At 46.0% G+C, this 11299-nt stretch overlaps 1 protein-coding gene across 4 annotated transcripts in view; it reads left to right on the top strand.

Moving 5' to 3' along the window:
• Positions 1 to 1227: 1227 nt before the first annotated feature.
• XYLB (xylulokinase) overlaps positions 1228 to 11299 on the top strand; it is a 67994-nt gene continuing 57922 nt past the window's right edge. Inside the window, exons 1-4 of one of the 4 annotated variants that reach the window (XM_030930677.1) lie at positions 1274 to 1368; positions 2971 to 3053; positions 3356 to 3357; positions 11060 to 11118. In XM_030930677.1, the coding sequence (XP_030786537.1) occupies positions 1312 to 1368; positions 2971 to 3053; positions 3356 to 3357; positions 11060 to 11118 (201 nt within the window). In that variant the 5' untranslated portion in view covers positions 1274 to 1311. The other 3 variants (XM_010357242.2, XM_010357243.2, XM_010357244.2) reach the window with 3 other exon arrangements.

Here is an 11299-nt window from a genome sequence, read left to right as displayed (position 1 = left end):
CAGAAGAATCACTTGAACCTGGGAGGTGGAGGTTGCAGTGAGCGGAGATCACGCCACTGCACTCCAGCCTGGGTGACAAGAGCGAAACTCTGTCAAAAAAAAAAAAAAAAGTCATCAAGCAGTTAAGATTAGATTAAAATGCAGTAATGTAATCTTAATTAGATTAGTTAGTTACCTTTATTAGATTAGATACCTTTATTTAAAAAGTTTTAAAAGTGGAGATAATATTACCTACTTCCCAGCATCATTGTGAGGATTAAATGTGCTCAGCAGGTTGCCTAATTGTTTGCGATCTAGCTAGTATTCAGTGTTTGTCTATTGTTACAGGTGGTGACTGCTGGAGGGCCTGTGTCCCCAATAAGCTGTGAATGTCTTGGAGGACAAGTTGGCCCCTTCTTGTTCCAGCAATGAAGAGGATCCCATGTAGACTCCAAGCAGCTCAAGTTCAGCAAGGGAGACAGACCATTGCAAGTGCATGAGAAGGGCACTGGCGGGCTGGGAAATTCGTAGGAGGAGACTCTCACATGCTGGGTTTGGGGAGCAATTCTGGAAAGCAGTCAGTCTTAGGGAGGAGGAGAATGTAGCTGGTGGGACAGGTGTCCTCAGCTGCATGAATAAAGGGAGTGAGTTTGACTTTGGTTCCCATTCCCCTTCACCACGTCTGGCACACATTTAGACCATCAATACCAGCTGACTCCAGGAATGAGTGTCTCCCCGTGGGGGCGTCAGGAGCTCTGAGTTTAAATACACGGGAGGGATGTGACACACTGGGAACCACTTAGATTTGCTGGATCTGGGCGGGGCTTGTCAGGATCCAGTGCTTCCAACCCCAGGGCCCATTTCCCTGTGGCCCCTGAGTCACCCTCATGGGTGGACAGCTGTTCCAGTGCCAAGATACAGCCACAGATGACTGCAGGCATAGGGCCTCCAGAAGGACAGGCAGGTTCCCTCTGAAAGACAAGCTGGCTTACAGCTGAAACCTCTGGCCCAGGCGTCCTCTAAGGGAAGCCAGGCTGTGTCAAGGCAAGGCCTATGTAGAGAGAAGATGAAGATGGGGAGGACCAGAGTGGGTGCGCTAGGAAGGAAAGCGGGCTGCGTGGGGGCACCGTCGATTGCACAGGACGCGGTGCCGGCTCGCGTCGCCCCGCAGGCGGCGCCAGAGCGCAAGGCCGCCTCGTGACTCCGGTCCACAGTCCGGCCGGGCGGAGCGAGGGGCGGGCTCCTGCGTCTCTGGGCGCTGGAGCGCGGCGGCAGTCACGCCGCGGGGCGGAGGGACGGACTGACGGACGCACAGCCTTACCCGCCAGGGTCATGGCGGAGCACGCCCCTCGCCGCTGCTGCCTGGGCTGGGACTTCAGCACGCAGCAGGTACAGTCGCCTGGCCTCAGGGCCACGGGGCTGCCTCCTCCGCTACGCTGTGGGTAGGGGGCGGGCTGTCACCCGGACGCGGGAAAAACAAGGGCCGGGCCGCGGGCGCGCCTACCTCTCGGGCTTCCCGGGCCTCCCGCGCCCCTACCCCGCTCGCGGCCGTGGGGCACCGGTGCCCTCGCCCGGAGATGCCCTGCCAATGCCACCCATTCGCAAGATGCGGCCTCGACCCCGCCTAGACCTCGCTACCCCAGGAAACTGCGGGCGCCCCTCGGCAGGACCCCCGGTGCCCAGAGGGGCGGGAGGACTCGGTGAGTTCGTGCGCTGTTATGGGCACCGAGTGACAGGGACCCGAAGGAAGTCAGCTACTGTAAGGCAGGGAAACAGATAGGCAGGTAGCCCTGCGCACATGCACAACCAGTGACCTGGAAGCAAATTATAGCCCGAAACCTTTTTTTAAAAATTGAAATGGGCCAGGCCTGGTGGCTCTTGCCTGTAATCCCAGCACTTTGGGAGGCCGAGGCGGGTGGATCGCTTGAGCCCAGGAGTTCGAGACCAGCCTGGGCAATGTGGAGAAACCTCCGTCTCTAGCAGAAAATACAAAAATTAGCCAGGCATGGTGACGCACACCTATAGTCCCAGTTTCTAGGGAGGGTGAGATGGATCGCTTGAGCCCAGGAGGTGGAGATTGCAGTGAGCTAAGATGGCGCCACCGCTCTCCAGCCTGGGCGACAGAGCGGGACCCTGTCTCAAAAAAGAAAAAAAAAAAGTGAAATGCATAGTGTACAAATGGACTTTACCCTGTGACCGCCCTTCGTTGACACCAGCTTGCCTGGTCTGTGGACCCAGGACTGCTGGTCAGAGGAGCAATGTGCTGCTGCCAACGCCCTGCAAACAGGCAAGCAAATCAAAATCTGCCTTCAAATAGGGCATGGGGTGACCAGGGGCACCTTTTATATACACAGTTGCAGTCAAACCCCTCTTCTCGAATGGGTCAAGGGAGGCAGGCCTCTGGCCAGTCCTTGGAGCGAAAGTCCTGTGGGACTCTGGATGACTCGAGTTGCCTTGCTAGACCTGTTTCCCCAGGTGTCCAGGAAAGTAGTTACACTCCCAAGCTTGGATATTGCTTCAGTGGGGTATTAATGTTTCTGGACCACAACCATGGCCTGTGAGAAGAGCCCATGGCCTTGCCTGGTCTCAGGCCCCTGCAGACATGGACCCCCAGAGATGCCTCCAAACCTTGCTTCCCATTCCTTCCTCTCTGGCACTTTCTCCTGCCTTCTTGTCAGGTGCATGAACCAACTCATCTGTGAACATCTTCCTCTAGAGGGTCTTGGCTTTGGCTGTTTGGGGAACAAAGATTCCTTGAGACATGTGGGTATTCCTCCTTAGCCTCAGTTTCTTCATTTTACTAAATCTTTGAGTGTCACCCAGATGAGTCCTCTGTTACCATGATTACGGTGAGGCAGCCCTGCCTTCAAGGAGGTCTCTAGGCTGAACTGCTCCTAGGGTGTGGGGCCTCATCTGGTGATGTTAGTACCACCTGGACCAGCGTAGAAGCTGAGGAAAATTCTACACTTCATTTTTAAAAATGCCTTCCAGGTAAAGGTTGTTGCGGTTGATGCAGAGTTGAATGTCTTCTATGAGGAAAGTGTGCATTTTGACAGAGACCTTCCAGAATTTGGGTATGTACCTGATGTGCATGCGTGTGTGATGTGGGTGTTGGTTTTGGGGTTCTCCCACAACCTTTTGTATTCACAGACCGCACTGTTCAGGCTTTGCCAAACTACAGGAATGGTGGTCTCAGCAGACCTTTCAAGTATCTTTTTTCCTATACTGGGAGTGCCATCTCCCCTATTTCTTCCTAATTCCATTCATCCATTCATGCAGTAAGCATCAGTTGAGACCTACTTTGTGCCAGGTGCTAGGACTTGATGGTGAACCAAAAAGAGAAATGGTCCTTGCTCTCCCAGAGCTTCCCACTGAGTGGTGGAGACTGGTATCAAACAAAGACTCTTACAAAAGAGTGTTTCATTATTAACTCTGAGAAGGCCTCTGAAGGAAAGGAACTCACTTCTCCAAGTGCTTATTATAAGGAATGTGACTCAGACTTGGGAGGGGAAGTCCCAGAGGGTCTCTAGGGAAGTGATGCTTAAGCTAGAGATCAGAGTGAGTGAAGTTAGCCAAGCGATGGAAGGAAAGTTGGCCAGGTGATGAAAGAGCATTCCAGGAAGAAGGAACAACATGTGCAAGGGCCCTGTGGCAAGAAAGAGCATCGTTCGTTCCTTCATGCAACTGAAGAAAGCCAATGAGGCTGGGGAGAGAGAGGTGGAGGCTGGGCACAGCTCCATAGGCCATGGTATAGAGTTTGTCTTTATTCTAAAAGCTGTGGTCAGCCACTAAGGGCCATAAGGGGTAGGGGTATGGGTGAGGTATGACAGGTTGTATTTGTGTTTTGAAAAGATCTCTCTGGGGATATTGGGAGAACGGATTCAGAGCATGCCTGGAATGGACATGGAGAACTACTGAAGAGGTTTTTGCAGGTCATCCGGGTATGAAATGATGGATAGGAGAGAGCTGAGTAGTAAAATAGACAGGTCTTGTTACAAAATTGAATGTGAGGTGTAAGGGTGGGATTTCTAGCTGTCCTTCAGGGTGGATGTCGGACTGTGGGAAAGAATGGGTTTTGGAGAGAAAGATCATGAGTTCAGCTTGGGCTGCCGTAACAAGGTACTGTAGACTGGGTGGCTTAAAGAGTGGAAATTTATATTCTCACACATCTGGACGTTAGGAGTCTAAAATCAAAGTGCTGGGAAGATTGGTCTCCTCTGGGGCCTCTCTCCTTGGCTTGCAGGTGGCCACTCTCTTGCTGTGTCTCCACATGATGGTCACTCGGTGGAGGGGTGCTTGGTGTCTGTGTCATCTGTATCCTTATCTTCTTATAAGGACATGAGTCATACTGGATTAAGGCCCATCCTAATGACTTCATTTTAACTTAATTGCCTTTTTAAAGACCCTATCTCCAAATAATCACAATCCAAGGCCCTCAGGGTTAGGATTTCAGCATATGAGTTTTGGGGGCAGAGGGGGCACAATTCAGTCCGTAATACTGTGGACTTGCTGGTTCTGAGGCACCCTTGTGAGGTCCTGGTAAGAGTGTCCTTCCCTGTCTGTTTTAGACACACTTCCTCTTTGAAGCCTTCCCAGCTGGCCCTTTGTGCGCCTCTCATTACCCATCACCAACTCTTTTCCCCTAGCTAATGCGGCCCATTGAAGCCAAGGTTAGAAGCCATCTTGCTTTCTCACATTTTTTATTATTGCAGGCCTTGCATGGTTTGCCTTTCGGTAGTTGGTATGTTTCAAGGAATTGGTCTTTTTAACTAAGCCATCAAATGTGTGGCTATAGTGTTGTTCATAATATTCTTTTATCCTCCTTATGAGATCTATGGGACCAGTAGTGATGATAGCTTGCTGTTGGTCATTTCTGATATTGTAATTTATGTCTTCTGTCTTTTTTTCTTTGGTTATCCTGGCTAGAGTTTTATCAATTGTATTGATCTTTTCAAAGTTCAACTTTTGGTTTTGTTGATTTTCCCGTTGTTTTCTTCAAGTTGTGTTCTAATTTTTATTACTTAGTTTCTTCTGCTTGCTTTAGGTTTAAATTGCTCTTCTTTCTCTAGTTTCCTGAAGTGGAAGCTTAGAGGATTGATTTAAGATCTTCTTGTCTAATATATGCATTTAATGCTATAATTTTCTCTGTAAGCACAAATGCTTTTTATGGGATGCCTTAGCAGCATCCCATAAATTTTGATAAGTTATAGTTTCATTTTTTCTGGTTCAAAATATTTTTTAGTTTTCTTGAGACTTCTTAGACTCATAGATTATTTAGAAGAATGTTGTTTAGGCTGGGTGCAGTGGCTCACACCTGTCATCCCAGCACTTTGGGAGGCTGAAGCAGGCAGATCACTTAAGGTCTGGAGTTTGAGACCAGCCTAGTCAACATGGTGAAACCCTGTTTCTACTAAAAATACAAAAAAATTAGCTGTGTATGGTGGCAGGCATGGTGGCAGGCACTGTGTATGGTGGTGCACACCTGTAATCCTAGCTACTTGGGAGGCTGAGGCAGGAGAATTGCTTGAACTGTGGAGGTGGAGGTTTCAGTGAACCAAGATCACACCACTGCACTCCAGCCTGGACAACAGAGGGAGACCCTGTCTCAAAAAAAAAAAAAAAAAAAAAAAAAAAAAGAAAAGAAAAAAAAGAAGTATGGAAGTATGTTGTTTAATCTGCAGCTTTTCCAGCTTTCTGTCATTGATTTCTAGCTTAATTTCATTGTGGTCTGAGAACATACCCTATATGACTTCTAGTCTTTGAAAATTTTAAAATTTCCTCTCCCTCTGTCTCTCTTCCATTTAATAAGTCAATCCTCTCCACTGGACATTTAAAAAAAGATGTCCATAACCAAAATACGGTATTGCTTTTTTCTGTTATATTTTCAAGATATTTTAAACCAGATACCTATAGATTTAGTTCATTCCTTCCCCATCACCTCAATTACACTGTGGGTTTTTTTTTTTTTAACAACTTTATTAAGGTATAACTGATGTACAATACTGTACGTATTTGGAGTATACAGTTAGAAGCTTTAACATCTGTATTCTTTCATGAAACTATCACCAAAATAAGATAATGAGTATTTCCATGTCCTAAAAATTTCCTCCTGCCTCTTTGCAATCCATGCCTCCTTCCCCATACCCCTACCCAGTGGCAACCGCTGATGTGTTTTCTATCACTAGTTTGTATTTTCTAGAATTTTGTGTAGATGGAATCATAATTATGTACTCTTTTTTAAAACCTTTAAAATTTCACATCACGGTTTTGAGATTCATCCACGTGGCTATATGTGTCAATAGTTGGTTCCTATTATCGCCAAGTAGTATTTCATTGTATGATGTTGTATGGATAGACTACAATTGGTTTCACCTGATGAGGGATATTGGGGTTGTTTCTTTTTTCTATTGTTATAAGCAAAGGGCTATGAGAGTCACATACAAGTCTTTTCATGGACATAGGGTTTCATTTCTCTTGGAAATGACATACCAGGAGTACAGTGGATTATATGGCAGGTATGTGTTTAATTTCTTAAGACATTCTCTTCCAAAGTGGTGATGTTAATACAAAATATTTTATATTGTTAACAGGCATTAGATTGCACTTGTTTATGTAACTCAAATGAAAAGTATACAGTGAAAAGTCTTTTTTTTTGAGACAGAGTCTCGCTCTGTCACCCAGGCTGTAGTGCAGTGGTGCAATCTCGGCTCACTGCAAGCTCCGCCTCCCGGGTTCACACCATTCTCCTGCCTCAGCCTCCTGAGTAGCTGAAACTACAGGCGCCTGCCACCACACCTGGCTAATTTTTTGTATTTTTAGTAGAGACAGGGTTTCACCATGTTAACCAGGATGGTCTTGATCTCCTGACCTCGTGATCTGCCCACCTTGGCCTCCCAAAGTGCTGGGATTACAGGCGTGAGCCACCACACCCGGCCATGTAACAGTGAAAAGTCTTAATCCCACCTGTGAGCTCGTCTCTCCCCTCCATCTCTTCTCTACAGATGACTTTAATTTGTTGTGTATCCTTCCAGTGTTTTTTTTTTTTTTTTAGACAAGGTGTGGCTCTGTCCCTCAAGCTGGAGTGCAGTGGTACGATCTTGGCTCATTGCATCCTCCACCAGGCTCAAGCGATCCTCCCACCTTAGCCTCCTGTGTAGCTGGGACTACAGGCGCATGCCACCACACATGGCTAATTTTTGCACTTTTGTGGTAGAGACAGGGTTTCACCATATTGCCTAGGCTGGTCTTGAACTCCTGGACTCAAGTGATCCACCCACTTCAGCCTCCCAAATTGCTAGGATTACAGGCTTGAGCCACTGCGCCAGGCTTCTTCCAGTGTTTTTACATGGAAATATAGGAAGGTGTGAATATTCTTATTTTCCTCCTTTCATACAAGAAAAAGCATACTATACTCACTGATCTGTACTTTGCTTTACTCACTTCATAATAATGTGACTGTGTTTACATGTCAGTACATAAAAACTTATGTGTTCTTTTTTATAGATGTGTAGTATTCCATTGTGTAGATGTACCATTTCCTAATGGAGGACACTGACTTATTTGCAATGAAAAATAATATAGTAGATTACATTACATATGTCATTGCAGATGTGTGCCAATTTATTTGTAAGTTAAATTTTTGGGAATGGGATTGCTGGTTCAAGGAGATGTGGCCAGATTGCCTCCCACAGGGATTATATTTATTTGCATCCTACCACTAACACATGACAGGGCCTGTTTTCCCACAGCCTAGCCAGCAGAGTGAGGGTTATTGAGTTTTTGATTCTTTGCCAATATGATAGGTGAATAATGATATACTTTGCATTTCTCTTATGAGTGAAGTTGAGCATCTTTTCATACGTTGAAGGGCTACCTGAATTTATTTTTCTGTGAAGTTGTTTTTAATGTCCTTTGCCCATTTTTCTGTTGGATTGGTTATCTATTTCCTATCATCTCTTGGATTGGTTATCCATTTCTTATCATAATTTCTAGGAGCTTTTCATATATTGGAGGCATTCCCTCCTTTAAATGAATTGCAAATATGTTTCCCAGATTTTGTTTGATTTTTGACTTACTATGGATTGTTGCTATTTTTTTTGAGATGGAGTCTCGTTCTGTCACCCAGGCTGGAATGCAGTGGCATGATCTCAGCTCACTGCAAGCTCCGCCTCGCGGGTTCATACCATTCTCCTAACTTAGCCTCCCGAGTAGCTGGGACTACAGGTGCCCGCCACCACGCCCAGCTAATTTTTTATATTTTTAGTAGATACAGGGTTTCACCATGTTAGCCGGGATGGTCTCGATCTCCTGACCTCATGATCTGCCCACCTTGGCCTCCCAAAGTGCTGGGATTACAGGCGTGAGCCACCACACCTGGCCGGGTTGTTGCTATTATTGCCACACACACATATTTATGTCATTGAATTTCCCAGTCTCTTTTATTGCTTCTAGATTGAGTCATAGTTTAAAAGGCCTTTCTCACTCCAAAATTATGAAGGAACTCACCTATGTTTTTATCTATTTCTTGTAAGATTTCAACTTTCATACATAAAAATATTTGGAGTTTATCCAGGTACATAGTATGACATTTGTATCCAACTTTAATTTTTCCCAGATGACTCTTCAGTTGTTGTAACACCAACTATGTTTTAATTTAATTTAATTTATTTATTTGAGATAGGAGTTGGCTCTGTCACCTAAGCTGGAGTGCAGGGGTGTGATTCAGCTCACTGCGATCCATGCCTCCCAGGCTCAAGCAGTCCTCCCTCCTTAGCCTCCCAAGTAGCTGAAACCATGACCAGCTAATTTTTTTGTATTTTTTTTGTAGAGATGGGGGTCTCACTCTGTTGCCCAGGCTGGTCTCGAACTCCTGGGCTCAAGCAGTCCACCCACCTCTGCCTCCTAAAGTGCTGAGATTACAGGCGTGAGCCACCACACCTAGCCTCAACTGGGTTTTTAGAAGTCCATCTTTACCTGTAAGAGGCTGAGGTGGGTGGATTACTTGAGGTCAGGAGTTCAAGACCAGCCTGGCCAACATGGTGAAACCCTGTCTGTACTGAAAATACAAAAATTAGCTGAGCGTGGTGGTGGGTGCCTGTAGTCTCAGCTACTCGGGAGGCTGAGGCAGGAGAATCATTTGCACCTGGGAGGCAGAGGTTGCAGTGAGCTGAGATCACACCACTGCACTCCAGCCTGGGTGACAAAGAGAATCCATCTCAAAAAAAAAAAAAAAAGAAGTCCATCTTTATCTCCATGATTTGAGATGTGAGCCTTATCATGTGCTACTTTCTGTGTTCACTTAGGTCCATTTTTAGGCTTTTTTTTGTTCCATGGGTTGGTAGATCTTTTCATAAGCCAGTAACACATTGTTTCAATTATCCCAGCTCTGTAATATGTTGTTTGTTTGTTTATTTATTTATTTTTGAGATGGCGTCTCACTCTGTCACCCAGGCTGGAGTGCAGTGGCACGATCTCGGCTCACTGCAACCTCTGCCTCCTGGGTTCAAGCAATTCTTCTGCCTCAGACTCCTGAGTAATTGGGATTACAGGCACGCGCCACCATACCCGGCTAATTTTTGTATTTTTAGTAGAGACGGGGTTTTGCCATGTTGGCCAGGTTGGTCTCTAACTCCTGACCTCAGGTGATCCGCCTGCCTCGACCTCCTGAAGTGCTGGGATTACAGGCGTGAGCCACGGCGCCCGGCCTGTAATATGTTTTAATATCTAGAATTGTTGGTCCCCTCTGATTGTTCTCTTTTTTTCCAGAGTTTCCATGGCTATTCTTTCTTGTTCTTTTTCAATATGTACTTCAGAATCAGCTTTTCAGGTTCCAGAATGCCAAATTGTTTTTTTTTTTTTGGCATGGAGTCTTGCTCTGGAGCCCAGGCTGAAGTGCAGTGGTGTGATCTCGGCTCACTACAACCTCCACCTCCCGGATTCAAGCAGTTCTCCTGTCTCAGCCTTCCGAGTAGCTGGGACTACAGGCACATACCATTACACTCGGCTAACTTTTGTGTTTTTAGTAGAGACGGGGTTTCACCATAATTGGTCAGGCTGGTCTCAAACTCCTGACCTCAGGTGATCCATCCACCTTGGCCTCCCAAAGTGCTGGGATTACAGGCTTGAGCCACCGCACCCAGCCTGTTGTTGATCTTTTGATTGAGATCATATTATCTTTATAAATTAACTTGGCAGAATTGACAACTTTATGAGATTAAGACTTCCTGTCTAAGCACATGTTATGACTTTCCATTTGTTCAAGTCTTCTTTTGAATACTTCACGTGTTTTAATATGTATAACGTACAGATTTTGCTCATTTTGGTAGATAGCAAAAATGACCACAATACTCCACCCGTTCCTGTACCCACACGCTTTGCAATGTGACCGCAGTTCCTCCCATCGAGGAGTCGTTTCCCTACCTGTTGATTTGCTTTATCCAATAGAACAGGGGAAGTGGCATTGTGCCAGTTCTAAGCCTAAGCCTCAAGCAGCCTTACATGCTTCTGCTGTCATTCTTGGAACTCTGCCCAGCCACCAAATGAACAAGCTCAGGCTACCCTGCTGGAGAGCTGGACATATGTGGCCTAGTTGCCTCAACTTCTTTACCTAAGAGTCAGCCAGCCCCTAGCTGCTGTTAGCTGCCTATGAAGCAGAGCCTTCTAGCTACCGTTAACTGACTGCAGATGTGTGAGTGAGCGCAGCTGAGCCCCATCCAATGATAGCAAGTAGAATTGTGAGCTTAATGGTTTTGAGCCGCTAAGTTTTGAAGTGGTTTGTGACAATGCAAAAACTACCCAATGTAGATACTTATTTTTAAATTTATTTCTAACTATTTTTTCCTTTTACTACTGTAAGTGGGGAAGGGAGGTTTCTAGCAGACGCTTATAAGCTGTCTTCCAAACTCATTTCCCTTTCTTCCTAGGCACTCTCCTGTCTTGCTTGTAGTTATGTTCAACCATGTGGCTGAGTTCTAGCCAGTGGAATATAAGAAAATGTGATCAGGCCTCTAAAAGACCTAGTCCATCAAAACCTCCTTCTCTGACTTTTCTCCCATTTTCTGGCTGATGTGGGTATCCATAGCAACCTTGGAAGCACATGTGGCACATGGTAGAGCCACCATCAACCTGGTTCCTGAATGACTACATGGAGCAGAACTCCCCACTTGTGTTCCTCACCACCTACCGATTGTGCTTTACGTGAGTGAGAAAGAAACTTCAGCTGTATCATGCCATAGAAATGTGTTTTTCCTTAACTAACATAATTGTTTCCCTCACATCTTTCTTTAAAAAGAAAATACTGGGGCTGGGCCTGGTCACTCAT

Source organism: Rhinopithecus roxellana, chromosome 1 (assembly GCF_007565055.1).
Source record: "Rhinopithecus roxellana isolate Shanxi Qingling chromosome 1, ASM756505v1, whole genome shotgun sequence".
Lineage (NCBI taxonomy): Eukaryota > Metazoa > Chordata > Mammalia > Primates > Cercopithecidae > Rhinopithecus > Rhinopithecus roxellana.
Note: the sequence above shows the minus strand (reverse complement) of the source record. Positions and strands in the feature narration are given on the sequence as shown.